Source organism: Eubalaena glacialis, chromosome 13 (genome assembly GCF_028564815.1).
Source record: "Eubalaena glacialis isolate mEubGla1 chromosome 13, mEubGla1.1.hap2.+ XY, whole genome shotgun sequence".
Classification (NCBI taxonomy): domain Eukaryota; kingdom Metazoa; phylum Chordata; class Mammalia; order Artiodactyla; family Balaenidae; genus Eubalaena; species Eubalaena glacialis.
Genome location: NC_083728.1, coordinates 78,885,510 through 78,911,210, shown reverse-complemented (window position 1 = coordinate 78,911,210; position 25,701 = coordinate 78,885,510). Strand labels below are relative to the sequence as shown.

The window sequence follows — 25,701 nt, the reverse complement described above, 5'->3', positions numbered from 1 at the left end:
AAAGGCCCTGAGGCGAGACTGAGGTGTCAAAGGTGACAGAAGCCAAGGATAAGATGGAGATATGCCTGCTAGGGAAGGTGGAAGGAGACAGCTCTGATAAGGAGCAGAGGCAGGGCCAGCAGGGCCTCTTCTGCTGGTCACACTCTCTAAACCGCAGATGTAGGCCCAGAGGAGTTGCGTCCCCTTAGCAATTTCTGACAGTTTGTTCCTCCCCTCACTCCCTCACATCTCTGGACAGATAGCCCTTTTCACATTCTCTCTGTGAATGTGATTTGTAATTCCTTTGTGTTTATCACACACACACAAACACACACAATCAAACCCCTTGAGTTCTTGAGGGTAGAGAGCGCAATTTTTGTTCAGCTCCGAGGTCTCCCTGCCGTTATGTTCCCCACAGTGCCCAGAAATAATAGGCTTCCATATACCAATGTGTTAAACTGAAATAATGGCATGGTCTTAAGCACGTTCCCTCACTTCTCACACCTTAGTTTCCTCTCCTGTAAAATGGGGATAATCATTGATTGTGGTGAGGAGGAAAAGAGAAAAAGGCTATAAAAATTGGGGGCCTAGAAAACCTGGACTTGAGGCCACCAGGGTTTTTCTCTTGCTCTGAGCTGGGTGCCCCTGGAGCTACTGGGAAACGTTCTTGCCCTCCTCCCTCCTGCCACCACGGGGCCTCAGTTTCCTCCTCTGAGGGGAGCTAACTGGGGAAGAGGGGCCAGCACACATTTCCCAGTGAGGCTGGGGCTAGGGACACAGGCTGCCACAAATCTTTCCTGGCTGCGCTGGTCCCCTCAGCCCAAATGCTTGTTGCTGTGACTTCTTATTTCACCTAAGCCATTTTTGGTCTGTAGGATGTTCCGTCTCCAGGTCTGTCCTGCCAGACCTGGCTCCCACCCCACAATCCAGGCATCCAGGACCCATGCCGGGGTCTGAGTCCCAACAAAGGCAGGCCCCGGAGACCAGCAGCCAACAAATCAGAAATAGGGCTTTCTGGGAGCGGCAGGCGGAGCCCCTGTGAAATGGAGGGTGGCCAGAAATCCGGAGCCCCTCACTGGTATCTGGGGTCCCCCGAGAACCGGCTTCCACTGGAGACGGAGAGAGGGGCGTCGTCTCAGCCACCTCCCTGCTTCCCCGTCCTCTTTTTCTCCCAGGCTGTGGGAGGCAAAGGGTTAAATCCCATAGAGCTGATGCTCTGACTCCAGGCTAGAGGGGCCCGGGAAGCTGGGGTCACTTCCTGCTCCGTCCCAGTCACCCTGAACTGGTCCCCGGGTCCTCAGCCTGGGATCACCCCTTGAGAAGGACCCCAGAGTCCTCGGCATCTAGCCCGCCCCCCGAGGCAGGGCATTCAAGGGGTTAAGTCCCCTGGGGCTGGATTCTGCCTTCCGGCCTTTCCCAGACCCCAGAGCCGTGAGTTGGGGGCGCCTGGGTTCCCGGGGGGTTGGCCCGGAGGGCCCGGGACGGCCGCCGGGGAACAATGGGGCGCGAGAGGCAGGGGCCGGGCGCGGGACTGAGCCCCCTCCCCCGCCCCCGGGCCGCCCGGGTTAGGGGTGGGGGCCGGGAAGGGGCCGTGAGGGCCGAGGATTCTGGGAAGAGCGCGAGGGTCTGGCTGTGGGGGAGGGGAGGGCGTGAGCATTCTGGGAAGAGGGAATTCGGCCTGGCGGGCCGGGGGCCGGGGCGCCGCGGGAGAGCCGGGAATCCTGGGTGTCCCGGGCGGGGGAGGGGAGGATGCCAGGCTCGGGGTTGGGAGCCGGAAGGAGGGTCGTGGGGACCGGCTGGAGCAGAAGTCCAGGGTCCGGGCTGGTGTGGGCGTCGGGGGGCCGGGGCCAGGGTGGCTGTATTCCCGCGGCTGCCTCCATGTCAGGGTCACCCTGGGCCGCTCTCCACACCTCTCTGTGAGGCAGCCTCCTCCTCTCCTTCCCTCCCTCCCTCCCTCCGTCCGCAGTGGGGCTGGCCTGAGGTCGAGGCCGCTGCAGGCCCAAGCACTTCTTGCCTCCCTCGGTCTCCCCACTTTCATACTCCATGTCGGCCTTGTCATTAACCCCTTCCCTTCTACCCTGGACCGCTGAGTTTGAATTTCTCGAGAGACGATCATGGTACATAAATTCTTACCTGTCCTCAGCAAACACAGCAGGCCTCTTCAACATAGTCAGGCAGCCCCCAGCTTGGCAGAAGTCCCTGCTTCCACCTTCCCAAAGACACTTACAGATGGGGGTGGGGGATTCTCATAGCCTAAGGAGCTGCGGAGAGGAAGAAATTCATTTACTTCCTAACATCTAAGTCCTCTCTCTCCTACTGCTGTTTGGCAGGCTTCAGCTAGCTCCTGCTTCACTTTGGTCACCACCCTGCTGCCTTCTCACAAGTCCTTGCACCACCGCCCCCATACACACAGTGGTCATCCCACATGGCCACTCAAAGCCCAGGCCCTCTCCAGGGTCTCTCTTAAGGGTCTAAACTTTGTGGGGAGTTCTCCTCCTAGCACTTAGCTCCTGTGGCCCTGTTCCCTCATCATGGAATCATATCACTGTCTCTGAAGTGACAGCTGCCTATGTTTTACTCTGAACTCCTGCTCCTCTGCTGCCATCCCCTTTAAAGGCATTGGACCAAACAGGTTTTCTCGGAGTAAGGGGCATCTCATTCATTCATCTTTCGTTCATTCAAAATTTACTGAGCACCTATTACGTGTTAGGGATGGGATACAGCAGTAACGAAAGAGAAGATGGATTAGAAGAAGGGGTACCAGGATGGCAGTGGTAGTGGAAGGCTTCAGTGGGGCAGTACTCTGTTTCGAGTTCACAGCTACAGATTGTCAGGATCCAACCCCTCCTTTTACAGCCAGGGAAACCTCTTGATCCCAGGAATTTCTCCATCCCGTTCCCATGGCCAGCAGGCTCTGTCTGAGCTTCTTTCCCCAGCTGCCCACGTTTATGAGTTTCACATGACTTTCAAGGTCATTTCCCTCTCTTAGAGGCTGCGACAAGCCAGACACAGAGCCTTGCATATCTGGTCTTAGCTCTGCCACTTCCCAGCCTGTGACCTTGGAGAAATCTCCCTGGGCATTGACTTCCTAATCTGGAAAATGGACAACCTGATTCCTGGGTCTCCTCACAGGACTGTGGGGAGGATCGGGTGAGACGATGAGGACAGCACAGCAGGCACTGTGTCAGCTAGCTGTCAGCTGCCAGGTGGTCTCCACACACTCATCCCGTCTCTCTTTTCCTTTCCAATTCCCTCTCAAGGTAGTTCCTGCAGAAGCCCCCGATGGCTTTAAACTGCCCCCTCTCCCTACCTCTGGCCCGAGCTTCGACCTTCTTTCTGTGCTTGGATAACGGGAAAGTGCCCCAGTCTTTTGGAGGGCCCTGTCCCCTCAGGGAAATCAGGGTGGTTACTTTCTTTTTTTAACTCTTTAAGTGTTCCAGGCAGTCTTGGTTGTCTACGGGGCTCATAAGGAAAGTTTATTGGTCCCAATTAGCAGCCCCATTAAGGAGGAAAATTAGAGTCTTTAATGAACTTCCTCTGATTAGCAAAATAACAGGTTTCCCAGCCTCTGGGCATCAGAGGGGTAGGGTGAGAGCCTGCTTCCCCTGTGGGTGTCAGATAATACCTCTCCAGCCCCCAGTCTGGGTTCAGAGGGTTATGACTGATGAGCTTTTAATTACACTCTTAAATTCACCTACTTGCTTAGTTGTGATCTGAAGATCTGTAGCAGGAATCTGGCCTGCGGGGGCGGGGGGGGGGAGGAGGGGGATGGGCGCGGTGAGAACTGATGCCCAGAAAAATGGGGAGGTAGGAGACTGCAGTTCAGATCAGGAGAAATAGGGGCTGGGGGGGTGGGCAGGTGGGGAAGTGGGGCTGGGGGAGTAAAGGAAGGTGGGAGGTCAGCTCCCATGGTGTGCTCTCTCCCCTCCCCTCCCCAGGGTCCCTGGAGCACTGGGCAGTCCTGAGTTCTGGGATGGAGCCCGAGGCAGCGCTGTGGGGCCCTGATCTGCAGGGTCCTGAGCTGAGCCCCGACGATGCTCATCGAGGTGAGGGACACAAGAAGGGACTGCGGTCCTGACAAGACAGTGGCCCCAGTTCAGGGAGGGGCGCAGACTCTGGGGGAAACCCAGGGGAGGGAAGTGACGCTCAGCCCGTGTTCTGAAAGGAAATGGGGGCTGGAGACTCCCTTTCTCTCTGTAGGTGCCGACAGTGGGAACGAAGAGGAGAGCCCTCAGCAGGAAAGTTCTGGGGAGGAGGTCATCTTGGGAGATCCAACTCAGAGTCCAGAATTCAAGGACCCACCAGAGATGCCCCTGGAGACACCCTCCCAGGATCCCTCAGTCCCCCAGGACCCCCCGGCCCCGCTGGGTCACTCCAACCCCTCAGACCACCAGACCCCTCTGGACCCCCCCACCCCCGAGGTAGTCCCGACCCCATCTGACTGGACCAAGGCCTGTGAGGCCAGTTGGCAGTGGGGGACTCTGACCACCTGGAACAGCCCCCCGGTGGTCCCGGCCAACGAGCCCAGCCTGCGGGAGCTGGTGCAAGGCCGCCCTTCCGGGGCCGAGAAGCCCTACATCTGCAACGAGTGCGGCAAGAGCTTCAGCCAGTGGTCCAAGCTGCTGCGACACCAGCGCATCCACACAGGCGAGCGGCCCAACACCTGCTCCGAGTGCGGCAAGAGCTTCACGCAGAGCTCACACCTGGTGCAGCACCAGCGCACGCACACGGGCGAGAAGCCCTACAAGTGCCCCGACTGCGGCAAGTGCTTCAGCTGGAGCTCCAACCTGGTGCAGCACCAGCGCACGCACACGGGCGAGAAGCCCTACAAGTGCACCGAGTGCGAGAAGGCCTTCACCCAGAGCACCAACCTCATCAAGCACCAGCGCTCTCACACGGGCGAGAAGCCGTACAAGTGCGGCGAGTGCCGGCGGGCTTTCTACCGCAGCTCGGACCTCATCCAGCACCAGGCCACCCACACGGGCGAGAAGCCCTACAAGTGCCCCGAGTGCGGCAAGCGCTTCGGCCAGAACCACAACCTCCTCAAGCACCAGAAGATCCACGCCGGCGAGAAGCCGTACCGCTGCACCGAGTGCGGCAAGAGCTTCATCCAGAGCTCGGAGCTGACCCAGCACCAGCGCACGCACACCGGAGAGAAGCCCTACGAGTGCCTGGAGTGCGGCAAGAGCTTCGGCCACAGCTCCACCCTCATCAAGCACCAGCGGACTCACCTGCGCGAGGACCCGTTCAAGTGCCCGGTGTGCGGCAAGACCTTCACGCTGAGCGCCACGCTGCTGCGGCACCAGCGCACGCACACGGGCGAGCGGCCCTACAAGTGCCCCGAGTGCGGCAAGAGCTTCAGCGTCAGCTCCAACCTCATCAATCACCAGCGCATCCACCGCGGCGAGCGGCCCTACATCTGTGCCGACTGCGGCAAGAGCTTCATCATGAGCTCCACCCTCATCCGCCACCAGCGCATCCACACCGGCGAGAAGCCCTACAAGTGCTCCGATTGCGGCAAGAGCTTCATCCGCAGCTCCCACCTCATCCAGCACCGGCGCACGCACACGGGCGAGAAGCCCTACAAGTGCCCCGAGTGCGGCAAGAGCTTCAGCCAGAGCTCGAACCTCATTACGCACGTGCGCACCCACATGGATGAGAACCTCTTCGTGTGCTCCGACTGCGGGAAGGCCTTCTTGGAGGCGCACGAGCTGGAGCAGCATCGGGTGATCCATGAAAGGGGCAAGACCCCCGCCCGAAGGGCTCAGGGCGACAGCCTCCTGGGGCTCGGGGACCCTGCCCTGCTGACCCCACCCCCCGGAGCCAAACCACACAAGTGTCTCGTCTGCGGAAAGGGGTTCAATGACGAGGGCATTTTCATGCAGCATCAGAGGATCCATATTGGAGAAAACCCCTACAAAAATTCAGATGGCCTCCCTGCACACCCCGCCCCCAAGCCGCCTCAGTTTCGACCCCCCAGGCTCCCTTTTGGAGGAAATTCCTATCCAGGTGCTGCGGAGGGCAGAGCTGACCCCCCAGGACAGCCCTTTAAAATGCCTGATGGGCAGGAGAGCTTCAGCCAAAGGCTGGGTCTGCTGTCCTCCAAGTCCTACATCTGTTCCCACTGTGGAGAAAGCTTTCTGGATCGCGCTGTGCTCCTCCAACATCAGCTCACCCACGGCAACGAAAAGCCCTTTCTCTTTCCTGATTATAGGATTGGCCTAGGGGAAGGGGCAGGGCCCAGTCCCTTCCTAAGTGGAAAGCCCTTTAAATGCCCCGAATGCAAAAAAAGCTTTGGCCTCAGCTCCGAGCTGCTGCTGCACCAGAAAGTCCACGCCGGCGGGAAACCCCAGAAGAGTCCGGAGCTGGGGAAGAGCTCTTCGGTCCTCCTGGAGCACCTCAGGAGCCCACTGGGGGCCAGACCCTACAGCTGCTCAGATTGTGGGGCCTCCTTCCTCGATCGCCTAGCCCTCATCCGGCACCAGGAGACCCATAGCCAAGAAAAGTCCCCCAAACCTGAGGACCCCCTCCCAGAGCCAGGCACCCTGTCCACAAGCCAGGAAAGTGAGGAGGAAGCCCCCGTCCCCACAGAGAGCAGCAGCCATGGGGAAGGCGGAAGCCCCAAAACCCTCTTGGAAGAAAAACCCTATTTGTGCCCCGAGTGTGGAGACGGCTTCACAGAAGTCGCAGCCCTCCTCCTCCATAGGAGCTGCCACCCAGGGGTCACCCTGTGAAATGGGTCTGGAGACCAGGGGCCTCTCTCTCCTGAGAGGAACACTGGATCTCCCCAAAAATTATGTGGGGAAAGGAGGAAAACTCTATCAGATTGTAGAGAGGCAGAGGATAAAGAATGGTGGGTAAAAATAGTGCTTTTACATCAGTGATGAGAAACCCTTTAAAATTGTTGGTGGGAACCACTTATAAGGCAGTAGAGAAAAACTGTTGGGTTAGAAACCCTATAAATACGTAGGAAAAAAAAGCCCTTTAAGTCTGTAGCAGAAAAACCCTATAAACCATAGTGGATAAAAGCCCTATTAATTGTAGGAAGAGGTCCCAATATGTCTCTAGACAACCCTATAAAACTGTATTGAAATCCTTGTGAAACTATAGGGTCAAGGAAGTGCAGGGAATATGACAATGGCGTTGACTTGGGAGGAGTGACCCTTAGAAGGTATAGAAGAACCTCCCATGAACTTGCTCCACAGCATTCTCTCCCCTTGGAGTATGGGAGGGAACCTCTCTCCCAGAGCCGTGGACAATTACACTGAGGAAACTGCTCGTCTGGGGAGGAGCGCGGGAATGGGGTGGAACCAGAAAAGGAAGAAAACAGAGGAGAAAAATAAGTGATGAGGAGCCCTCAGATCCACAGAGGAGAAATGACCCAGGAACTAGGAAGAGAAGGTGTAGCTCAGGACACTGGGGGTTCCTTGGGGTACGAGGGCAGTCTTAGATGATTGTGTGTGTGAAAGGAAGAGGCCCGTGGAATTCCTGATCAGAAAGAACCCAAAAATGGGGAAGGAAAAAAATATCCAGCCTTTTTAAAGGCTGAAGTTTGGGGTGCATAAAAGCTTTAAGTATAAGGAGACCAGAAAAATTAGGGAGGAAGAGTAGGGGGTTTGTTAGAGTGCTTTGAGGAAAGCAGACCAAGGTGGAGAAACTGTTCCAATGGAACCCAACAAACTCCAGGCTGCCCAGTCTTCCCTGTCTCCAGGAGCTTGTTAAACTGCAAGTGCAAGCAGATCCCAGCTCAGGCCATCAGGGTTCCCCCCACCCCCAAAGCAGGCAGGACTCCCCTCTCCCCAGCCCAGCTGGGGACGTCTACTCTCAGAGGCCTCCAGGGATGGAGGGTCCCTCCTGCCACGTTCTCAGGTCTCACTGTCAGGAGGCTTCTCCTGAAATCTAACTGCCACCAGTCCTGCTGCAGTGGCAGCCCATTTCCTCAAATTCTGTCCTCAGTCGGAGAGGGAGAACCGCTGCTAGTCGACCTCCAAAGAATAAAGCCCTTCAGAGACTCAAGGCCTGTGTGTGGTTAAATCCTCCCCAGACTTCTCTTCTCCAAGTCAAGAGAGCTATGTGTGGGCTCTCTGTGGCAACGAGGGACAGCAAGTTGACAGAATAGAGAGCTTTGATTAGACAGCAACCTGATTTTAAACCTCACTCTTTCATCTGAGCTGTTAGCAAGGCTGCTGGCAGGACAAGCCAGCCTGCACACTGTGATGGGTGTCCAAACACCCCACAGACTGGACCGTGGGTCCCTGAAGAGTATATGGAGACCCGACCACCTGGCCACCTCACCCTGGTACCTGGAGCCCTCTGAGGTTGTTAACAACCCAGCCCGACTGGGGGCTTGCAAAGGGACAGATTCCACCCACTTGGCTCCTCTCCTCCTTAGCCAGAAACCTTCAGAGGGAAATGGAAGGATGAGAAACACCCCCCCCCCGGCCAGGCTTGTCTCCAGTCCTCACACACCACACACAGTGACATACTTTCATTAACCCAGCCAAACCCGCTCACATGACTGCGAGTGTGTGGCAGGGGAAACAGACGGTTTTCTTCTAAAATGGTTGAAGAGAGAAAACTCTTGAAATATCCGTAACGAGAACCCCATCCCCTAACCCTGGATACCCTTGAAGAAGGAGAGGACTCAGTCCAGTGCTGGGTTCAAAGGAAGTGCCCACTGACCCCAAGCTGGCCCCAGTAACGCACTGTGGTCCTGAAGTAAGAGGACTGAGATGCCAGGTGAGGAGTCACATCCCTGGAGAGGGTGACCCAGCTTCCTACAAACCTGTGGAAGAGGCCTCTGATTCCACTACCTAAAAGTTCAAAAGGTGAAAGTCCTTCACCCTTCGTCTATCCTGTTCCCAAAGGGATGACCCTCAAATTCAAAGATCGAAATCTAGAACGCTGTAGGAGGAAAAAGCGAGGCCTGCTGGGGAGAAGGAAAAGGCAGGCCTTGGATGACTACGGGGAGACCCTTGTTAACACCTGCATAAAGCCCCACCCCACCCAAGTGCCAGGTCAGAGAGCACCACCAAGAGGGGAGAAGAAGGCTGCCTGCCTCTACTGACAGCATGGACCAAGGCGGTGTCCCTCTGAGACTGAGGAAGAGGAGATGATTCTCCAAGCAGGTTTTTTTCCCTGTAAGATGGCAGCAAGAAAGAAACTTCAGTTGTAGAGACAAACCCCTTGTAAAGCTAGAAGCAGATCCTCTCAGAAACAGGTCTGAGGAATCTGTCTCCAGAAGGGTCCTGGAGAGCCCTTGGGGCTCCAGGGTCAGTCCAGGGGAAGATGGTCAGTGTGGTCAAAGGCCGACTGAAGGCCAAGTGAGGACTAGGGTGTAGCATACGTAGTAGGATGCTCGCATGTTGTAGGGTGAGGGCCATGGGTCTTGGCTCCGGTACTGAATGGATGATGTGGACACAATTAGTTGGGGTCTGGGGTTTCATAGCAAGAAAGGGGGCAGAGTCAGAGACCTTTGGGGTGTGACCTGTTCTCTGTTGCCCACCTCCCCAAACTCTTTTAGCTGGGTACTTTCCTCCCAGAGCAAGCTACATCTTGGGAGGAACTAAGCAGGGAACAGGCTGGGGGAGGTGGCAGTGTCCAGAGTCCCTCTGACCAGCTCAGGCCAAGGCCCAGGGGTCGTGGCACTTTCCCACCAGAACTGGGTCTGGAAGGCAGAGTGTAGCCAAACCCTCTCGTTCAACTCCACGCAAGCCTGACTCTTAAGAAGTGCCCTCAGTGGAGGAGTGCGACACAGGGTCACAGCGTCATTGGTGAAAGCAGAGGGGAGAGTAGAAACTGATCTGAGCTTAGGCTGAAACTTGAAACTGCTATGGATATGGAGGTCACAAGGGAGCATGGGCATGAATCCTGAATGGTGGGGCAACTCGAAACCATCACAACCAAGAGGTGGGTTCCATGGCACCCGCCCCTCAGGTGAGCAGCCCCGACTCCTTTGCCCCCATGAGGGAAGCCCCACTCACCTGACTTGTCCCCCTGGAGTGAAGAGAGGCCCCACTTTTGAGTGTTGTGTGTCAATAACAGTGTTGTGTCACTGGTGGTCATGTTGATTAGTTGAAGAGAATAAAGGGAATAAGATTTCCCAGGTGTTTTCTGTCTTCTCTTTCAAGCCTAGAGCCAGCTGAGAGAGCCCGTCCTCTCCCAGGGCAGCTTCCATGTGTAACCTCAAAAGCTCAGCCCAGCCCCAGGCCGCCCTTGCAACCCTCTTCCCAGAGGCCTAAAATCCCCATCCAGAGCTTGCTGGTGGGAGCCTGAGGGTTTATGGAGTTTTAAAATCTGCCCCCTTGGGAGACAGGGGGAGAAATATGTTGAGAAGGTGGCAGAGCCAAGCAGCACGACATGCCGACTTCTGGGTGGCAGCCTGGTGACTCTGGCACTGGCTGACTCGGGTCCAGCTGTGCTGCCCCAGGGAGGCCTCTCGGGCCCCAACACCCGCACCCTCCCCAGATGGCCACAAGGCAAAGTGCCTAAGATTCTAGTTCCAGAAGCCGGCAGCCACCTCCCGTGGTTCGCCTGGGTCCTGGACCTGGCCCAGCCCTTCCTCTGGACCAGAGCCTCCTAGACCCCGGGGAGAGGTGGGTGGAGACCTGGCTCGTCATCTCACTCTCAGGATGTAGCCCATGAGCCCCCAACGTGTGGAGAGGCTGAGGCTAACAGGAGGCAGCCATTTGCCTAAGATCTACTGCAAGGTGGTGAGGGAAACCAGAATGGCCAGGAGCAAGCTCTGCACCCAACCAAGCCTCTCCTCCCCCACCGCTGGGCCTGCGTGGGCCTGGCCTGGGCTCCACACTATCTGGGCCAGGCAGGGGTTGCTCCGCTGAATCCGCCTTGCAGGCTTGCCTCAGCGCTATCTCCTGAGCCTAGACCTGGCCATGGCCCCTGAGTGGCTGCTTGAGGTCAATACTTGCTCTGACCCGTTGCCTGCCTCTGCCCCAGTCTGCTGGGGGCCCCTGCCCCAGCCAGGAAGCTGTCTCCCCACCTTCCCTGTGCTTCTCTGACCCAGACTCCCAAGGCAGACTCAATTGTCTCTCCTTCCCCTTTTCCATCTGGAAAGCAAGGGGGGGGCGGTGGGGAAGAGGGAAAGAGAGGAGGGGAAGGGGGAAAGAGGAGGGAATTGCGTTTCATGTAGAAGCGAGTAATGAAGGCTATTCTATATTCCCTGGGGACACTGAGGTACCTCAGCACAGGAGGATCCTCAGCAAAGTGAGGGGACTACAGGGGAAGAACAGACACTGGAGCACACTGATTCATACTTAGCAGAAGGGGCTGTGGATCCAGACGTGGTACCTGCCACAGCAGAAGGTCAGGAAACTGGCAGAGGAAGTGACCTGAAGGTTGGGGGCTGCAGGAACAGGAAATAGTAAGTGTAGGAGCCAGGGGTGTGGTGGGGGATAGAGGGTGCATAACAGTTAGGTGTAGGCTTAGAGCATAGTGGAGTGGGAATTGAGAAAAGGGAGAGAGCAGAGCCTGGAGTGTAGAGCATCCTGTTTGAGTAACTTGGGAATAAGGGCACCATTGGCGGGGGGTGTGGGGCGGGTGGGTGTTAAGGAGAGTGACATGATCTTATCCCCCTCCCCCAACCCTGGCCACAAATGATGGTGATTTACCAGGTCTGGAGCTCAGGAAAGACAACTGGGTTGGAGGAGTTGGGCCTTAGCAGCCTAGCTGTAGCCATGGTCCTGGATAAACACACCCAGGGAGAGCAGTAGAGTAGAAAGGAGAGGGTCTAGCTTATAGGTAGAGGAGGAGGACCATGAGAAGATAAAAAGTATGAGGAAAAGCAGGAGAGTGTAGCACCACAGGGCCCAAGGGAAGTTTTAAAGAGAGTGGTTAATGTCAAATGCTCCCCTGGACCCTGTGGCCAATCACAGACAGTAGCCTTAATTCTGGCTAAAACACGTAACTTTGCCACTGAGGCCAAACATCTGCTTACCCCCAGAGGCCAGCCAAGGTCAAGATTCAGGAGGAGCTTTGGCTTGCCCATCTCAAGGGCCCAGGGTATCACACAGCCACTGAGGTTACTGGGGGTTGTAAGGGATCAAACATCCTGAGTGGAAGGGCCTGACCAGCCCCTAAGGCAGATCCTCCCAGCACTGGGCAGGCTCATTGCAAACCAACGTTTATGGTGAGTTTACTCTGTTCTTCCTGCAGCATCAGTGCTTGCTCCTCCCACAAATTCTGGGATTTTTATCCCACTCCCTTGGTCTGGAGCTTGAGAAAGTGGTTTGGTGCCTACTTTATTAAGCATGGGGACTCAGAGATTTTAGCCCTTCTGGATATGGAGACTAGCCCAGGAGAGATATTTGGGGAGGTGTTGCAGTCACTTGCATTTATTAAGGAGCCCACGTGGAGATGACTCCCGGGAAAGAGGGTAGTGCTCACAGAAGATTGGCTGACCCCGACCCGCTCCAGGGCGCAGCGCTCCTCTCAGAGCCAGGCGGCATCTCTATGATGCAATATGCTGCGTTTTTTCTCACCCTGGCCACCACTGCCGGGGGCCACGGACACTTCCTCGACGGCCAGATGCCATCTCCCGCCTCGGCGAGCGCATCCCCTGCCGCCAGCCCTGCGCCGGAAGTCACTGTAGCCCGCGTCTCCGTCTCCGGTCCGACCTGGTCCAACCGCTGCGGCCTCGCCGAAACCTTGGGCGCCAGGTGGAGCCCGAAGGCGGACAAGTCCGCGAGCCCCAGCGAAGGTGCGACCTCTGATAAAGCCGCAGCGTCGCGCAAGGGCGTGACTGCTGACACGTCGGCTGCCGCTCCCATCGCCATGGCTCCAGTTCCAGCTCCAGCTGCGGCACCAAGCCCGGTCAACACCGGCCCAAGCGCGAGCCCCAGTGCAGCCTCGGTGAAGGCTCCGGCCGCGGACCCGACAGCACACTGAACCCACAGGCGCCGCTGGACACACGGTTCCCGAGAACAAGGCCAGTGGCCAGTGCAGGTCGCAATGAAATGTCACCCCCTGAGGCGTCCTGTCTGTCCGTCCGACGGGGAAGGGCGGGTGAAGCCACTGGGGAGAGACGGCCCACAGACTGGGTCCAGGCCCGCCTCTGGCCAGCACAACCGGGGACCCGGCTCTCCCCTCCGAGGATCTTGCCTACAGGTGCCAATACGGAACTACATTTCCCAGGATGCACTTCGGGGCTCCCAGCATCCCTGCCGCCAAAGACTGCGCGGGCTGTAACGAGCCCGCACGGACCGGGCCGGCAGACCTGCAGAGATCCAGGGTGTGTCAGCCTTTCCCGATGGGAACAGGAGGGGCCGGCTGGCGACAGAGTGCTGACCACGACGCTTTCTCCCTGCAGACGCGCCCCTCCCACGGGCCCAGCCTGGGATGACGGACGACAGTATAACCAGGTTTTGGGAGTGGGCAGGAGTGGGGTCTCATTTGTGCAGGCCCTCTAGGTTCACACGCCAGCCAGAGCAGCGCCGGGAACAAGTGTAACAGCCAAAATCCGGAACCACATTTAGGGCAGGAAGCCTGGCTACTCGGACTATAGGCTGAGGGTTGGACGTTTATTCAAAACAATTAACAGCCTATACAAGACATCTCTAGAGCAGGGGCTGTGGGTCCGAGTGGAGCCTTGCACCTCAGCAGCTCCACCTTCCAGGCCCCTGCACACTGCCTTCACAGCCCATAGTGTTTGCTTGGGCAGGCAGCACAGGAAGCATTGTGGGTATAGGCTCAGTCACAGGGTGTTAGATGAAGCTCTTCTACCTGGAATGATTGGAAGTTGGCCCAGCAGGCTACGTCTGTCCCTTTCCCCCTGGAAGTTCTGCCTCCACTAAAGTTAAGGCCACCAGGATGAAAGCAGGGTCAGGGATGGGGACCCAGCGGAGCCCTGGGAAGCATCAGGTGGGTGTAAGTGGGGCCTGGGAGTGAAGTAGAGATTGGGAGGGGTCTGATTAGAATAGAAACTGATGATCTTAGTTCAGCACTCCCAAGATGAGTGCAAGGTGACTGCAGCAACCTTAGAGCTTCCCAGAAGAAGACAGTGCCCCAACCAAGGAGGTGCTCTTAGTATAAGACCAGACCAAAGAGCCCAAGGAACTCCACAGGAGGGAAGGTCTGCCCAGGTCTGGGGAGCAGAGGGTAAAGAAACTCCCTGGGCCCCAGAGCCCAGTCTCAGAGCAAGGAGCTGGGATCTGACCCACCACTGGTCCTTACTTGTGGGTGTGTAAGCAGGTAGTGAACTTCCACTTGTGTGGGAAGTCACAGCCTGGGGAATTTCCCCTTTAGGGCTGGGATGGGCCCGTGGAGTCAGTTGGAGAAGGTTTAGGGCCAGGTTCCAGGAAGTTCCGTTGAGTGCTCTGGGCCCCTCAGGCCTCTCACAGCAGACCTTTCGTGCAGGGCAAGTGCCCCCTAGGCTGTAGTTCTGACCTTGGGGAAAAGGTGAAACTGAGCTTGGTTAATCCCACTCTCACTAGCATGCACTGGGGCCCCCAAAACCAACTACATGGGGAGGGGCTGGGCCCACAGGGTCCGGAATGGAGGGTGGGGGCCACTGGGTGTGGGGTGGGGAGGGACTGGAGGCACAGCCCCCAGGGTCCATGGGTGTTCCAAAGTCCCCTGAGTTATGGGTTCAGCTGATGTAGACACGGTGGAAGTCATGGGCACCAAAGGCTGCGTTGCACTTGGGGCACTTCCTCTGGCGGGCCTCATAGCGGCCCCGTACACACTCGAAGCAGAAAACGTGGAAGCACTTGGTGAGGACTGCATCCTTCTTGCGGGTGTTACAGCAGGGGCAGGTCAACCGCGCCTGGGCAGGGCAAAGGCATCAGATCAGGAACAATCCTGACAGGGCCCGAATCCCAAGCTGATAGCAAGAGGTGGTCCAGACTAAGGCCACCACAGAGCAGACTGCACCTAACTCTCACCATAGCCCTAGAAGTAGGGATAAGCACTCTCCAGATGAGGAAACTGAGGCTCAAAAGCCCAGGTTTCAAAACTAGAAAGTAGCACAGTCTAGACTCTAACCTGGGTGGTGATGGCCAGTGGTCACATGTCCCCTCTAAAGGTCAATGACCCACAGGCTCCAACCTGAGCTCCTCTGCCCTGGGGCTTCATCTCTTGCCCCTCTGGCCTTCTCTGGCAAAACCCCAATCCTGGCTTAAACCGACTGTCTACCTTCTCTCCACCTGCACCTGGTAAGTCACAGCTGGGCATGGCAGTGCCACTAGAAATCTGCTGTTCTCAACCCTCAACTGGGCCCATCCCTAGTGCTGCTCAGAGATCCTGCTGTGGGTCCCGGGATTCATTTCTCTCTAAGGAGGTTTTACAAATCTACCCTCCTATCTTGAAACTTCCCACCTGCCACCAGGTCTCACTTCCAACTCCAGACAGGAAATTCCCTCAACTCAGCATTCCCAACATTCATCCTCTGCCCTGCCTGAAATCCTAGCCCAGCCTGCCACCTCAGCAACTCCCCACAAGCATCACCTCTTCCCTAGCTCTCAGAACCCTACCCATCAGCCTTTGACAGGCTGCAAAGTCTGTTGCTTCTCCAAAAACCCTTCCCTGCTCCCTCATGGCTGCCTCGAGCTGCTTCTGCCCCTTCAAGGCCAAACTGCTTCAACAGGTTGTCTATTTACTGACTCACTCTCCACCCTTTCCTCACTCCAGTAGGTGAGAGTCCAGGTGATCTGACCTCCACCTCCACCTCTGCCCAAGAACTCCCACCAAGACTGCCAAATCCAAGAGGCATCTCTCAACACTTGCTTCATTTGCCTTCTTCGCAGTTCTGAGCTCACCCCTGCCTCCTTGAAACTCTTCCCCAATCAATTCCCTCTAGATCGCTCTCCTTCCTCCTAAGCTACAGGCTTCTCTTCCTCTGTCCATCATTTAAGCTTCGAGGCTCCTCAGGGGGAGTGACCCCTGTTCCATGTCATGCCACAGACCCTCCCTGGGTGACCACAGTTATATGTGGCTTCTACCTTTGCCTCTGCTGACAATCCCCCACAAACTCCTGTCTTCCAGACCAGCCCTTTTGCTTTGAGTGCCTTCCCAGACAGCCTCCCAAGAAGTCCCACAGGCACCTCATCCTCAACATCCTTGAGACGTCGCTCTCTCCACACTGACTAAAGGATACGCCAAGCAGCTCAACCTGGTTTACAAACCCTTCAGGATCTAACACTGCCCAACCCCCACCAGGCTTGTCACTCACCACAAAACCCATGTTCTGTCCTCCAACTACGACTGTCCAGCTCTGTCCTCCAGCACGCCTCTCTCAACCAAGGGCCTCCACCTCTGCCTTTCCCTCTGCTGGAACCCTTTCATCCCCATTCATCACGGCCAACCCTGACTCACTCTTCAGTTTTCCTTTGGATGATATTCCTTCCAGAAAGCCTGCTGACCACCAGGGCTGTTAAGGGGCTCCCCTGATTTCCCACAGCCCCTCTGGCCTCTGCCATCACACTGCTCATCACTCAGATAGGAGAATTACTTGGCTGCCTCCTCCAACAGACTGTCACTTTCAAGAGATCTGAGACCAGGTCTAGTGCCTAGCCCTCTCACACCTAGCCAGGCACTCTGCCTGGCACACAGTATGTGTACCATACTTGATAGTTATCTGATTCTCCACAACGGGTTCTGCCCAGGTTTTGCCATCCTACCTTATTTCTGGGTTCCCCAGACTACCCACCAGAGCTCTCACCAACCCCCCATCTAAGATTCCTAGGTCATCTAAGATTCCTGGAGCACAACCCAGCCCCAAGGCCCCACCTTGTACTCCTTGATCTCCTCCTGGAGGATTTCATCGGCATCTGCGTAAACCTCCACCTTCCTCTGCTTCTCCAGCTTGCGCCGCAGCCGTGAGATGTCCTCCTGGGGCAGGAGAGGGGCTAGGCTGAGTGCAAGGGTCCTCAATCTGAACCTCCTGCCCCCACCCCGCCCCCACCCCCTGCCCGCCACACACCTGAGCCCTCTTGAGGTTGAAGCTCTCTTTCTCACGGGCAGCCCGGCTCTCTGCCAGGCAAGGCTGGATCTCTCGCAGCCGTGTCTGCACGTGCTCCAGCTGCACCTTCAGGTCCTCGGCCAGCTGAGCTGCTTCCACAGCCTGAGGTGGGTGGAACGGGGAGGAGGGGCACCGTTTGCCTGAGCCTGGGGAGTCAGGCATGTGGAGCCATGGCCCGCAGATGCGTGTGTCAACCATCCAGTGATTCCTGCTCTCGGGATAAGTCCAGTATCTTCACTGGAACTGGTTCTAGCTCCCGACCTCTGAACCCTCACCTCCTCCTAGTCTACCTCATTCCCAACACTTTCAGTTCCTCACCTGCATAACGCTCTCTCCTGTCTTTGAGGCTTCACCGGGCTCCTCTCTCTGCTCCCCTCAACTCCCTCAACACACATATTTTTTTCCTGCAACCCCCTGAGGCCTCAGCTCAAATGTCACCTCCTGAGACAGGCTGTCCTATTTTTCTTTCATCCACCTCTATTTCCTTCATAAGACATACTGTGAGTTCCCTAGTGGCCTAGTAGTTAGGATTCCAGGCTTTCACTGCCATGGCCCGCAAGCTGTGCAGCGTGGCCCTCCCCCGCCAAAAAAGACATGCTATGATCTGTAATAATGTTATTTTATCTGTGGGATTATTGGCTTGCTATCTGCCCCTCAAAACTGGAAGTTTCCACTTCCAGCAGGGCGGTCTTGTTCCCGTGATCTCCCCAGCACTCAGTGCAGGTCCTGGTATACAGCAAGGGTATGACTAATACTGCTTAAATGAATGAGCCAAATGGAGAAGAAAAAAAGTCCAGGAGGGAAAAAAAGATGAAAATCAATATTAATCTTAAGCCTTTACCATAAGCTAGAGGAGTGACGTCACCAAGAGGGTGCCACAGGTCATTCCTAACTCTGTTACCCTCAGAAGAAGAACTACCACAAGCTAAACATTTCTTAGGTTTAATACAACTACATGATAGAGACCATCATGCCCATTTCACAGCTAACCAATGCAGTGGTCAGGACGTGGGGCTGTGGAGCCAAGGAGACCCGGGCCCAAATTCCAGTTCCACTCTTTCTTGAGCAAGTCAACTACCTCCCTGAGCCTCAGTCTTCTCACTTATGAAAGGTAACAACAAAAACTGTTGTAGGATTATTTTCAGACTGAAATGTGACCAAGCATGGAAAGTCCTCCAGCACACAGTCTGGAACACACTAAGTGTCTGAGACATGAACTGGGCTGTGAGATGAAGCAGAGCCAGACTTTGGCCCAGGTCATCTGCTTCAAGTTCTCTAGGCAGAGTCACAAAGTGAGGCTGTGAGCCAGCATCCCAGGTTACTGTCGCCTCCCATAGGTCTGGCCTCACCTTCCTCTTGTTGAGCTCCAGGGCCTGGCTGCGCAGTGTCAGCTCCTTCTCCACACCCCCGAGGCTGCCCTGCAAGGCCCGCTCTTTTTCCTCCAGCTTCTGCACGGTCAGCAGCTGGGCATCCACCTGAGGACAGGGGTGGGGACTCAGTGCTAGGGAGCCCCTGCCTCTCCAGCTCCACCCTAACAAGCCCAGGGCAGCCATACCTGGGACTTGAGGCCAAGAACCTGCTCGCCCAGCTCATCCTTCTCCTCCCGCAGTAGCTTATGAATCTGGTTGGCCTTGATCCGCTCTGACATCAGCTTAAAGTTGGCATCATCCTTTTCCCGCAACTGCTGTAGCAGCCGCCCATTCTGCTCCTGCATGTCCTCAAAAGCCTGGCCTGTCACATCCATCTCTGAGAGCAGAGCCTCCTCCTCCTGCAGCAAGTGGGCAGGGACAAGATGGAATGTAGTAGATGGACGACAGTGGGGAAACCACAGGAAAACGTGGCTGAGCAAAGAACCACAGAATGGACCCAGGCCATATGCTAGAACAGGAGGTTTAGGGAATCTCAACATTCAGAAGCAAGGGGACCAGAACGGGGTTGCACCTGCTTGGTGGCACCCAACTTGCGTTGCAGGTGTTCTATCTGCTCCTCTGCCTGACGAATGCGCCGCAGGGCATCCTCATCCGCGATCTTCTTGCTCTCCCTCCGATCCCTCTCCTCTAATTCCCGGATGCGGCTCCGTAGCTCATCGACCTATAACCACCAGAAGGAGGGAGCTCTCTTGTCACTGCTTCCTGCTGACCTAGGGCTCTGCTCTGGTTACAACCCCCTTGGGCAGCCTCTCTGCACACCCCATAGGCCCTACCTGCCCTCACCTCAGCCTTTGCCTTGCGTTCCGCTGCCATGAGCTGCACCTTATCCCGCTGCTCCTTGGGTGCAGACTTATACATGTCCAGCAGCAGTTTCATCTCCTTCTGACTTTCCTGGGCCTTCCTGGGGGAGGCACAGGAGGAAGGCTTGGTGAGCAGGGTTGGAGGCCACTTGGCAGGGGTGGGAAGGAGAAAGGAACAGGGCCTCACTTGAGCTCTGCTCGTAGACCTTTGAGGAGCTCTGACTCCTTCCTCTTGGCCTCCTCCACCTTGACTTTCTCCCGATCAGTCCTTGAGAGAGCTGAGGCTACAGATGGGGGTCCCAGCCCAGGCCCTTCCCGCTCCCGAAGCTCCCGCTTGGGTTTGGCCTCAGGTTCTCGGCCCCGGGAGGAGGGGCCCTGGGCCCCGGGGGTCAGGGCCTGGGCCTCTTCCTCAGAAGGGACCAGGTCTTCCTTCTTCACCAAGGAGATAGTAATGGCAGCGCCAGGCATTGAAGCCATCTCCTTTCTGGCGTCAGGGGCACCAACAGGGCCTGGCCCACCCTCTTCTTTCCCTGGGGCTGGGGCACTCAGGCCAGAGTCCTCTGGGTGGCCCAGGGTGGGGATGGAGTGGGTAGAGCCACTGGCCTGGGCCCGGAGCTGCAAAGCAGAGACAGAACAGGGCTGAGGTGAGACGTGCTCACTGGGGTCTAGCCGCAGCTTTCCCCAGGCAGCCCCCTCCTCACCTTGGCAATCTCAGCCTGCACTTCCCGCAGCTTCCGCTTGTATCGCTGAGCATCCCCCTTTAGCTGGTGGTTGTGGTTTTGGAGGCTGCTGATCAGGTGGCGCATCTCCCGGTTGATGGGCCCTGGAAGAGTACAGGAAACCAAGGCTGGACTGGTCCCTGGGTTAGGGGCCCAACCCCTCAGTGGGGGAAGAGGCAGTACCAGAGCCATCACTCTCAGTACAAAGAAGATAACAACTGAAGCCTTATGTAGAGTGTGTGATCTCATCAAATAAATGAAGAGAATTCACCTGAACATAACTTGACACTGCCTATGTGTGTTATTTCTGCTAATGCAGATTTTTAAAATATTTCCAAATTTCCTTTCGAAGGAACACATAACTAACTGTGAATTCACAAAAGTAAGTTAGTCCACTTCTTTTAACTTTTTAAACAAATATCATCTTCTTAGTTACATTTCCCTGGCATTTCTCATAATACTTCCTGTCTTCCCTCCCTGCTTTATTTTTCTTGGTATATTTGTCACAACCTAATATACACGTTAATTTTTTCCTTTGTTGTCTGTCTTCTCTCACTATAACACTGCTCCACAACAGGGATTCGTCGTGTTTTGTTCACTGGTATCATCCCAAAGCCTAGAACTGAGCCTGGATCATAGAAAATGTTCAATAAATCTGTGAAAAATGAATTAGTATCTCAGAGAGGCACCATAAGGCCAGAGAAGCATGGATGAGGGTGACAGCTCCCGTTCTGGCTGAGTCTGCTCCATGAGCCACCTCATCTGGCTGTAAGCCTCACTGCGCCTTTGAGCCAGGTGGTGTGGTCCCCATTTTCCACAGAGAGACAACGCTCTGAGAGAAGAAAGGACTTAACCTCCTACATCTGGATAAGCATCTGGCCACACCAGGGCCCAGCAATCCCAGATAAGGCCCCACCTCAACCCTGTCCTCACCACATACCCGCCTGCTCGTTGGCCGCCAGGTTCTGTTCAAACTCGATGCGCAGCATCTCGTACTCCTTGCGTACCTGGGCCAGCGTATCCTCCAGCTGGATAACCTCTGTGCGCAGCTTCTTCTGCAGCCCCAGCTCATCACTCTGTGGGTTGAGGCATTAAGGACCCATACAACCCCTTAGCTACTGGCAAGCCCCCCCTACCTCAGGCCTCAGCAGCTCAGGAAGAATTTACTCCCAAGGGACCTCTGGCAGGCACATAGGGCCTCTGACACCCTTGACCCAGGAACAACCTGACCCTAAGGGTCTGGCCTTTACCCCTGTCCCTGGCCCCTGTTCCAAGGGCATACCTCCATGTGCTCAATGTGCCTCAGGTGGGAATTCTTGGTGGCCAGCAGCAGCCCACGGGCCTCGTCCAGCTGGGTCTTCACTTGCAGAGACTCATTGTAGAGCAGTGAGAACTGCGCCTGCAGCATTCGATATTCCCCTGTCTCCCGTACCACCTCCTCAGGAAGGCTCCGCAGGGCTACCTAGGGGTAGGGATGTCCAATGGCAATCAGTAAAAGGTTTCAGAGCCAGCTCCTACCGTGTAGGCTCAGGCCCTCCCAGCCCCAAACACAGCTCACCTTGAGGCGCTCATTGGTCCGCACAGCCCCCTGAAGTTCGGCCTGCAGCTTCTCCAGCTCTGCCATGCGGCTATTGGCCAATTCCTGGTTTTCCTCCAACTCCGCATTCAGCATCTCAAACTGTGGAGTGGGAAGGGCCAGGCCAGGATGCATGCTTCCCTCATAGCCCCACCATATGCCCTACCCAAGCTCCCCTCTGCAGAGCAGTGATGTATTCTGAAGGCCCAGGGACAAGCCGGACCCAGGCACTTTCCTAAGGGCTCCCAGGCAAGTAGGAGAAAACTCAGTACTGTCTGATCAGTGCTGGGAAGCAAAGCTTGTAACTGACAGGGGGTCAGGGAAGCCTTCCTGGAAGACCTGAAGAGCAAGCTGAGCAAGGGGAGACAGGGCCCAGTGACCCTGCAGCACCAAAAAAGTGTGCAACGACCAAGAATTGAGAGAGCAAAAGCAGGACAAGGAATGAGACAGCGGCAGCAAGGCCCTTTCTCAGCTACACAACTGAGAATGCCAGTTGACTCCAACATACCCCAACATCTCTTTTCTAAGTGGTACTTTTAACCAGCTGATGTACGACCTTACCTAATTCTTGTCAGTTACCCAAACTAGAACTTAAGCTCCATGAAAGGTTTAATTCCTGTTTCGTTCTCCAAAATGCCTGCTTCCTATACAGTACCTAGCACTTAGTGTTCAGCAATTATTTACTGAATACACATATGAAAGAATGAAATAAAGAGCACTGTGAGTAACGGGGAAAAACCTCCGAGGCCACAGTTGGACGTCTGTCCTTAATTCTGAGGGAACGTTCAAGGGTAGGGTAGAGAAAAGGTTGTGGGAGGGACTAGGAAGAATGCTGCTGCTCACCTTCTGCATGCTGAGTGTGATCTGGCCCCCGTGAAAGCCTGAGGAGCTCCCAGATACATAGTAGCCAGAGTTGAGCTGTGGAGAGAAGACAGAGGAACAGATGGGTGTGGAGGAGAGAAGCGAGGGCCCCAAGTACCCTGCTCTGGCTCCATCTGACCCAGTGTCTGACCCTACCTGCTCCAAGGCCTCCGCTAGGTGCTTATTGAGCTTTTGCTCACGCTTCCGCAACTTCTCAATGTCCCACTGCAGGTCTTCTACTGTCGTCTCCATCTCCAGCACTTTGGTCTCTGCAGATGTCACTTTATCCTGGAGCTCAGAGTACTGGGGACAAGGAAGGGGATAGGTGCTTAGATAAGAGACCCGGCTCCCTGAGATCCTCGGGTGCCCATCTAATCCAAACCCTGCCCTGGTTCTAATCCCACCCTAAAAGCCCAACTCCCACCTCCAACGAGATGCGGTGGTGCTTCTCCTGTAGCTGGGTGGCCAAGTCCTGCAGTCGTCGGTTCTCACGGCCCAGCTCCCGGGTGCGTGCCCGAGCCGCCTCACTGGGGGGCTCACTGTCCCCTGGGAAGGCAGGGCTCGGGTAAGAGCCAAGTCCAGGGCAATGGGTCAAAGTACTAACTCATTCTGGAGTCTGCTATGTGCCCAGTGTGATCCACCAGCTGTCTTGCCATTTTCTCATGACAAAGCCAGGAGTCTTTGTCCCCACCGCACAAAGGAGGAAACCAGCTCAGAGAGGAGAGCCATCTGCTCAGAACGCCCAGGCTGGACTGACAGAACTAAGGCTGGGAGAAGTCAGTCTGCCTGCAAAGCCTGGGCACTTGCTGCTATGCCTCGTGGATCAGCAACTGCCGCCAAGATTTGTGCACAATGCTCCCAAAAGGTCTCCAGCCACAAGGGGGAGGCTCCCCCAGCACCAACAACTCCTCCCACCCATCTCTCTAGAGCTCAACTCCAGGAATCAAAGCGAGAACCACCATCAACAGCCTAACCCTTCCCCTGAAAACATGGCTGATTTATTCTTTGCGGAACTGTGGCTGCCTCTGGGCCAGAAGCACTGAGGAGGGGATACCATAAAGATGCAAATGGAGTTGGACACCTCTGGGGTGGGGGCACAAAGAACTAACCTCGGCTGTATACTCGCTGACAGAGTTCCTCCACCTGGCGCTGTAGGCGGTCGGAGGCCTCCACGACACGGGACACAGCTGCCTTGGAGAATTCCATGCGGCCCTGCAGCTGCAGCTCCACCTCCTCACTACTGCTCGCACCCAGGGCCACCACAAAAGCCAAGGCTGGCTCACTGAGAGGTGGCCGCAGCTGCATTGGCAGGGGCTCTGGGAGGGACGGACAGACCCTCATGAGGATAATGGTAACAGTTACCACCACTCTGTACCAAGTTCCAGATCGCCTCCTTTAACTCTCTATGGCTCACTGAGTCAACATAACCAACACCTGTAGTACTATGTTATCCCCATCCTAAAAGTGAAATAACTACAGTTCAGTGAGGTAATTTCCTCAAAGCCAGAGAGCTACCAAATCACTTCCTCAGGGAAGGTCTTCTCTGCCTTCCCAAGCTAAACTAGTGTGCACACACACTAATTCCCATTCAGAGACCCCTATACTTTTTTCTTTTGGTTTATAATCACTTTCTCCCTAATGGTTGGGGCAGGAAATATTTCTTTTTTATTTTGTCTGTCTCCTCCAAAGCTACAACAATGTCAACTACACAATCAACATTTAATACTTTTTTGAACTGAGTGTCAAAACATGAATTGCACTCTTAACCATGTCACTCAGATTCCAAAACGTGTGTTCTTACCCACTGCTCTTTGCTGCCCAGATATGAAATCAATTTGTGTGTGTGTGTGTATGTGTGTGTGTGTGTGTGTGTAGGCAGGGAATTCAGTAGCCTAATGTCAAAGTCCCCTCCTCTCCAGGACCTTCCCCAGAACTTAATTAAGCTTCCCAGATCCCAGGGCTCTGGCCCTACCCCTCAGCTCCGATGTCCCTGGCTCTGTGAGAGGGGTCTCATCACGTGTTGGCCCCTCCTGGGTCCCAGGCGCCTCTGTCCCTGAAGACAGCTCCCCCTGGCTCTCATGGTGTCGGAGAAGGGCTTCCACAGTTTCATCCAGCTGAAGGGAGAAAGCACCAAAAATGTTATGAATCCCTCAGGTGCTTCCCAGCATGATACTCCTTTCCTAGCAGAGGAGTCTGAGGATTGGCAGCTGGATCAAGGCCAGGTCTTGGAAAGTAGAAGGGCATCCACCTGGGCCCAGTAGCGATTGACAATAAGGAGTGTGGCATCATCTGTGGCCTGCCGCTTCTCCAACTTCTCAATTCGTTCTCGGAGTTCATCTTCACAAGCCTGTCTCTGTTCCAACCGCTCTGCCAGTTTCTTATTCTTGAACTGCAAAACCTTCAAGTCCATCTCCTCCTACCAAGGAAACAAAAGGGCCGAGGAGATGGTCAAGCAGGGACCAAGAACCCAATCACAGCAAGAGACAAAAAAAAGCAAAATGGAATGAGTGGGAGAGGGGAGTATCCCCAGACTAACTGCTAACAGGATTTAAAGAGGCTCAGACACCCACAGAGAAAGCGTCTCGGTTGTGAGGAGGGTCACGTTCTGCTTCTGCCTCTTCCTAACTCTGAAGTCTTTGACAAGTCACACGCCCTCTAGGAACCTGTTTTCCTATCTGTAAAGGGAAGGCAGACGTCGTGTCCTCGGTTTCTTTCAACAAAGTGTTCTGAAAAGTGGATCTTGCTAAACCTGGGGAACTGGGAGTAAGGTTCTGGACGACGTGGACGGAGAAGAGATGGGAGTTCTGGCAAGTTGTGAGGCCTGAAACAGGAGCCCACGAACCGTGGAAGAGATGCCCCCAAGACGAATGGGCTCTATAAGCGTGGTTGTGGTCTTCTCCTCGCGACTCAGCTTCTTCTCTGGGGGCCCCGAGCCCCCATCGCCGGCGGCGCGTTTGTTGCCGGGCCCAGACATGGCCGCGGCGGCGAGGAGCGGCGCAGGCTCGCCCGAGGCACGTCAGGCAGGCGAAGGCGACGCTTCCGTCACCTGCAGAAGACAGAGAGCAGAGATGTGGAAGCGGCCGGAGCTCCGCGGCGCCGAGCCTCCCCCGCACCCACCTGCTGGACCCCGCCCCGCCAGCCCCGGGCCCCTCACCGGCAGCAGAATCAGCCCAGCGCCGCCATCTTGGACTCCCCTGGACGTCACTAGCCTCCCCAGCACGGAGCGCAGGCGCCACAGGCAGTACCGGATGTGGCGAAATCTTTTCCACTTCCTGTTTCTATTGGTCGCGCTTTGTCCCGCCTTTCGGGTCCCGTTTGGTGTCTTTCTGAACACCGCCTCTTTCTCTCAGTGATTGGCCAGTAG

The 25,701-nt window shown here is 55.8% G+C and overlaps 2 protein-coding genes across 4 annotated transcripts; one reads left to right on the top strand and one right to left on the bottom strand.

The window, feature by feature from the left end:
• Positions 1–1,260: 1,260 nt before the first annotated feature.
• ZNF629 (zinc finger protein 629) lies at positions 1,261–10,080 on the top strand. 2 transcript variants are annotated; one of them, XM_061209550.1, is made up of 3 exons: positions 1,261–1,410; positions 3,918–4,025; positions 4,180–10,080. In XM_061209550.1, exons 2-3 carry the CDS (start codon positions 3,953–3,955, stop codon positions 6,711–6,713), a joined length of 2,607 nt encoding a protein of 868 aa, XP_061065533.1. In that variant the 5' UTR covers positions 1,261–1,410; positions 3,918–3,952; the 3' UTR covers positions 6,714–10,080. The 2 variants fall into 2 exon arrangements, with proteins under 2 accessions (XP_061065533.1, XP_061065534.1); XM_061209551.1 differs by lacking the exon at positions 3,918–4,025.
• A 3,413-nt stretch (positions 10,081–13,493) lies between these two features.
• RNF40 (ring finger protein 40) lies at positions 13,494–25,597 on the bottom strand. Of its 2 annotated transcripts, XM_061209548.1 has the most exons (20): positions 25,492–25,597; positions 25,180–25,383; positions 24,586–24,753; positions 24,310–24,451; positions 23,447–23,653; positions 22,762–22,883; positions 22,494–22,640; positions 22,320–22,394; positions 21,459–21,578; positions 21,183–21,362; positions 20,841–20,976; positions 19,883–20,004; positions 19,369–19,796; positions 19,165–19,282; positions 18,893–19,042; positions 18,507–18,719; positions 18,301–18,426; positions 16,913–17,053; positions 16,720–16,821; positions 13,494–14,758 (listed from the first exon to the last, which is right to left on the bottom strand). In XM_061209548.1, the coding sequence occupies exons 2-20, from the start codon at positions 25,309–25,311 to the stop codon at positions 14,582–14,584; spliced, it is 3,006 nt and encodes a 1,001-aa protein (XP_061065531.1). In that variant the 5' UTR covers positions 25,312–25,383; positions 25,492–25,597; the 3' UTR covers positions 13,494–14,581. The 2 variants fall into 2 exon arrangements, with proteins under 2 accessions (XP_061065531.1, XP_061065532.1); XM_061209549.1 differs by lacking the exons at positions 25,180–25,383; positions 25,492–25,597 and adding an exon at positions 24,908–25,155.
• Positions 25,598–25,701: the final 104 nt, after the last annotated feature.

Coding starts and splice junctions, on each gene's coding strand:
- ZNF629 (XM_061209550.1), top strand. CDS start 3,953: ATGGAGCCCGAGGCAGCGCTGTGGGGCCCTGATCTGCAGGGTCCTGAG. Junction 4,026..4,179: donor CCCCGACGATGCTCATCGAG/GTGAGGGACACA, acceptor TTCTCTCTGTAG/GTGCCGACAGTGGGAACGAA.
- RNF40 (XM_061209548.1), bottom strand. CDS start 25,311: ATGTCTGGGCCCGGCAACAAACGCGCCGCCGGCGATGGGGGCTCGGGG. Junction 24,452..24,585: donor TCAATCGCTACTGGGCCCAG/GTGGATGCCCTT, acceptor TTCTCCCTTCAG/CTGGATGAAACTGTGGAAGC. Junction 18,720..18,892: donor AGTTGGGTGCCACCAAGCAG/GTGCAACCCCGT, acceptor CACTTGCTGCAG/GAGGAGGAGGCTCTGCTCTC.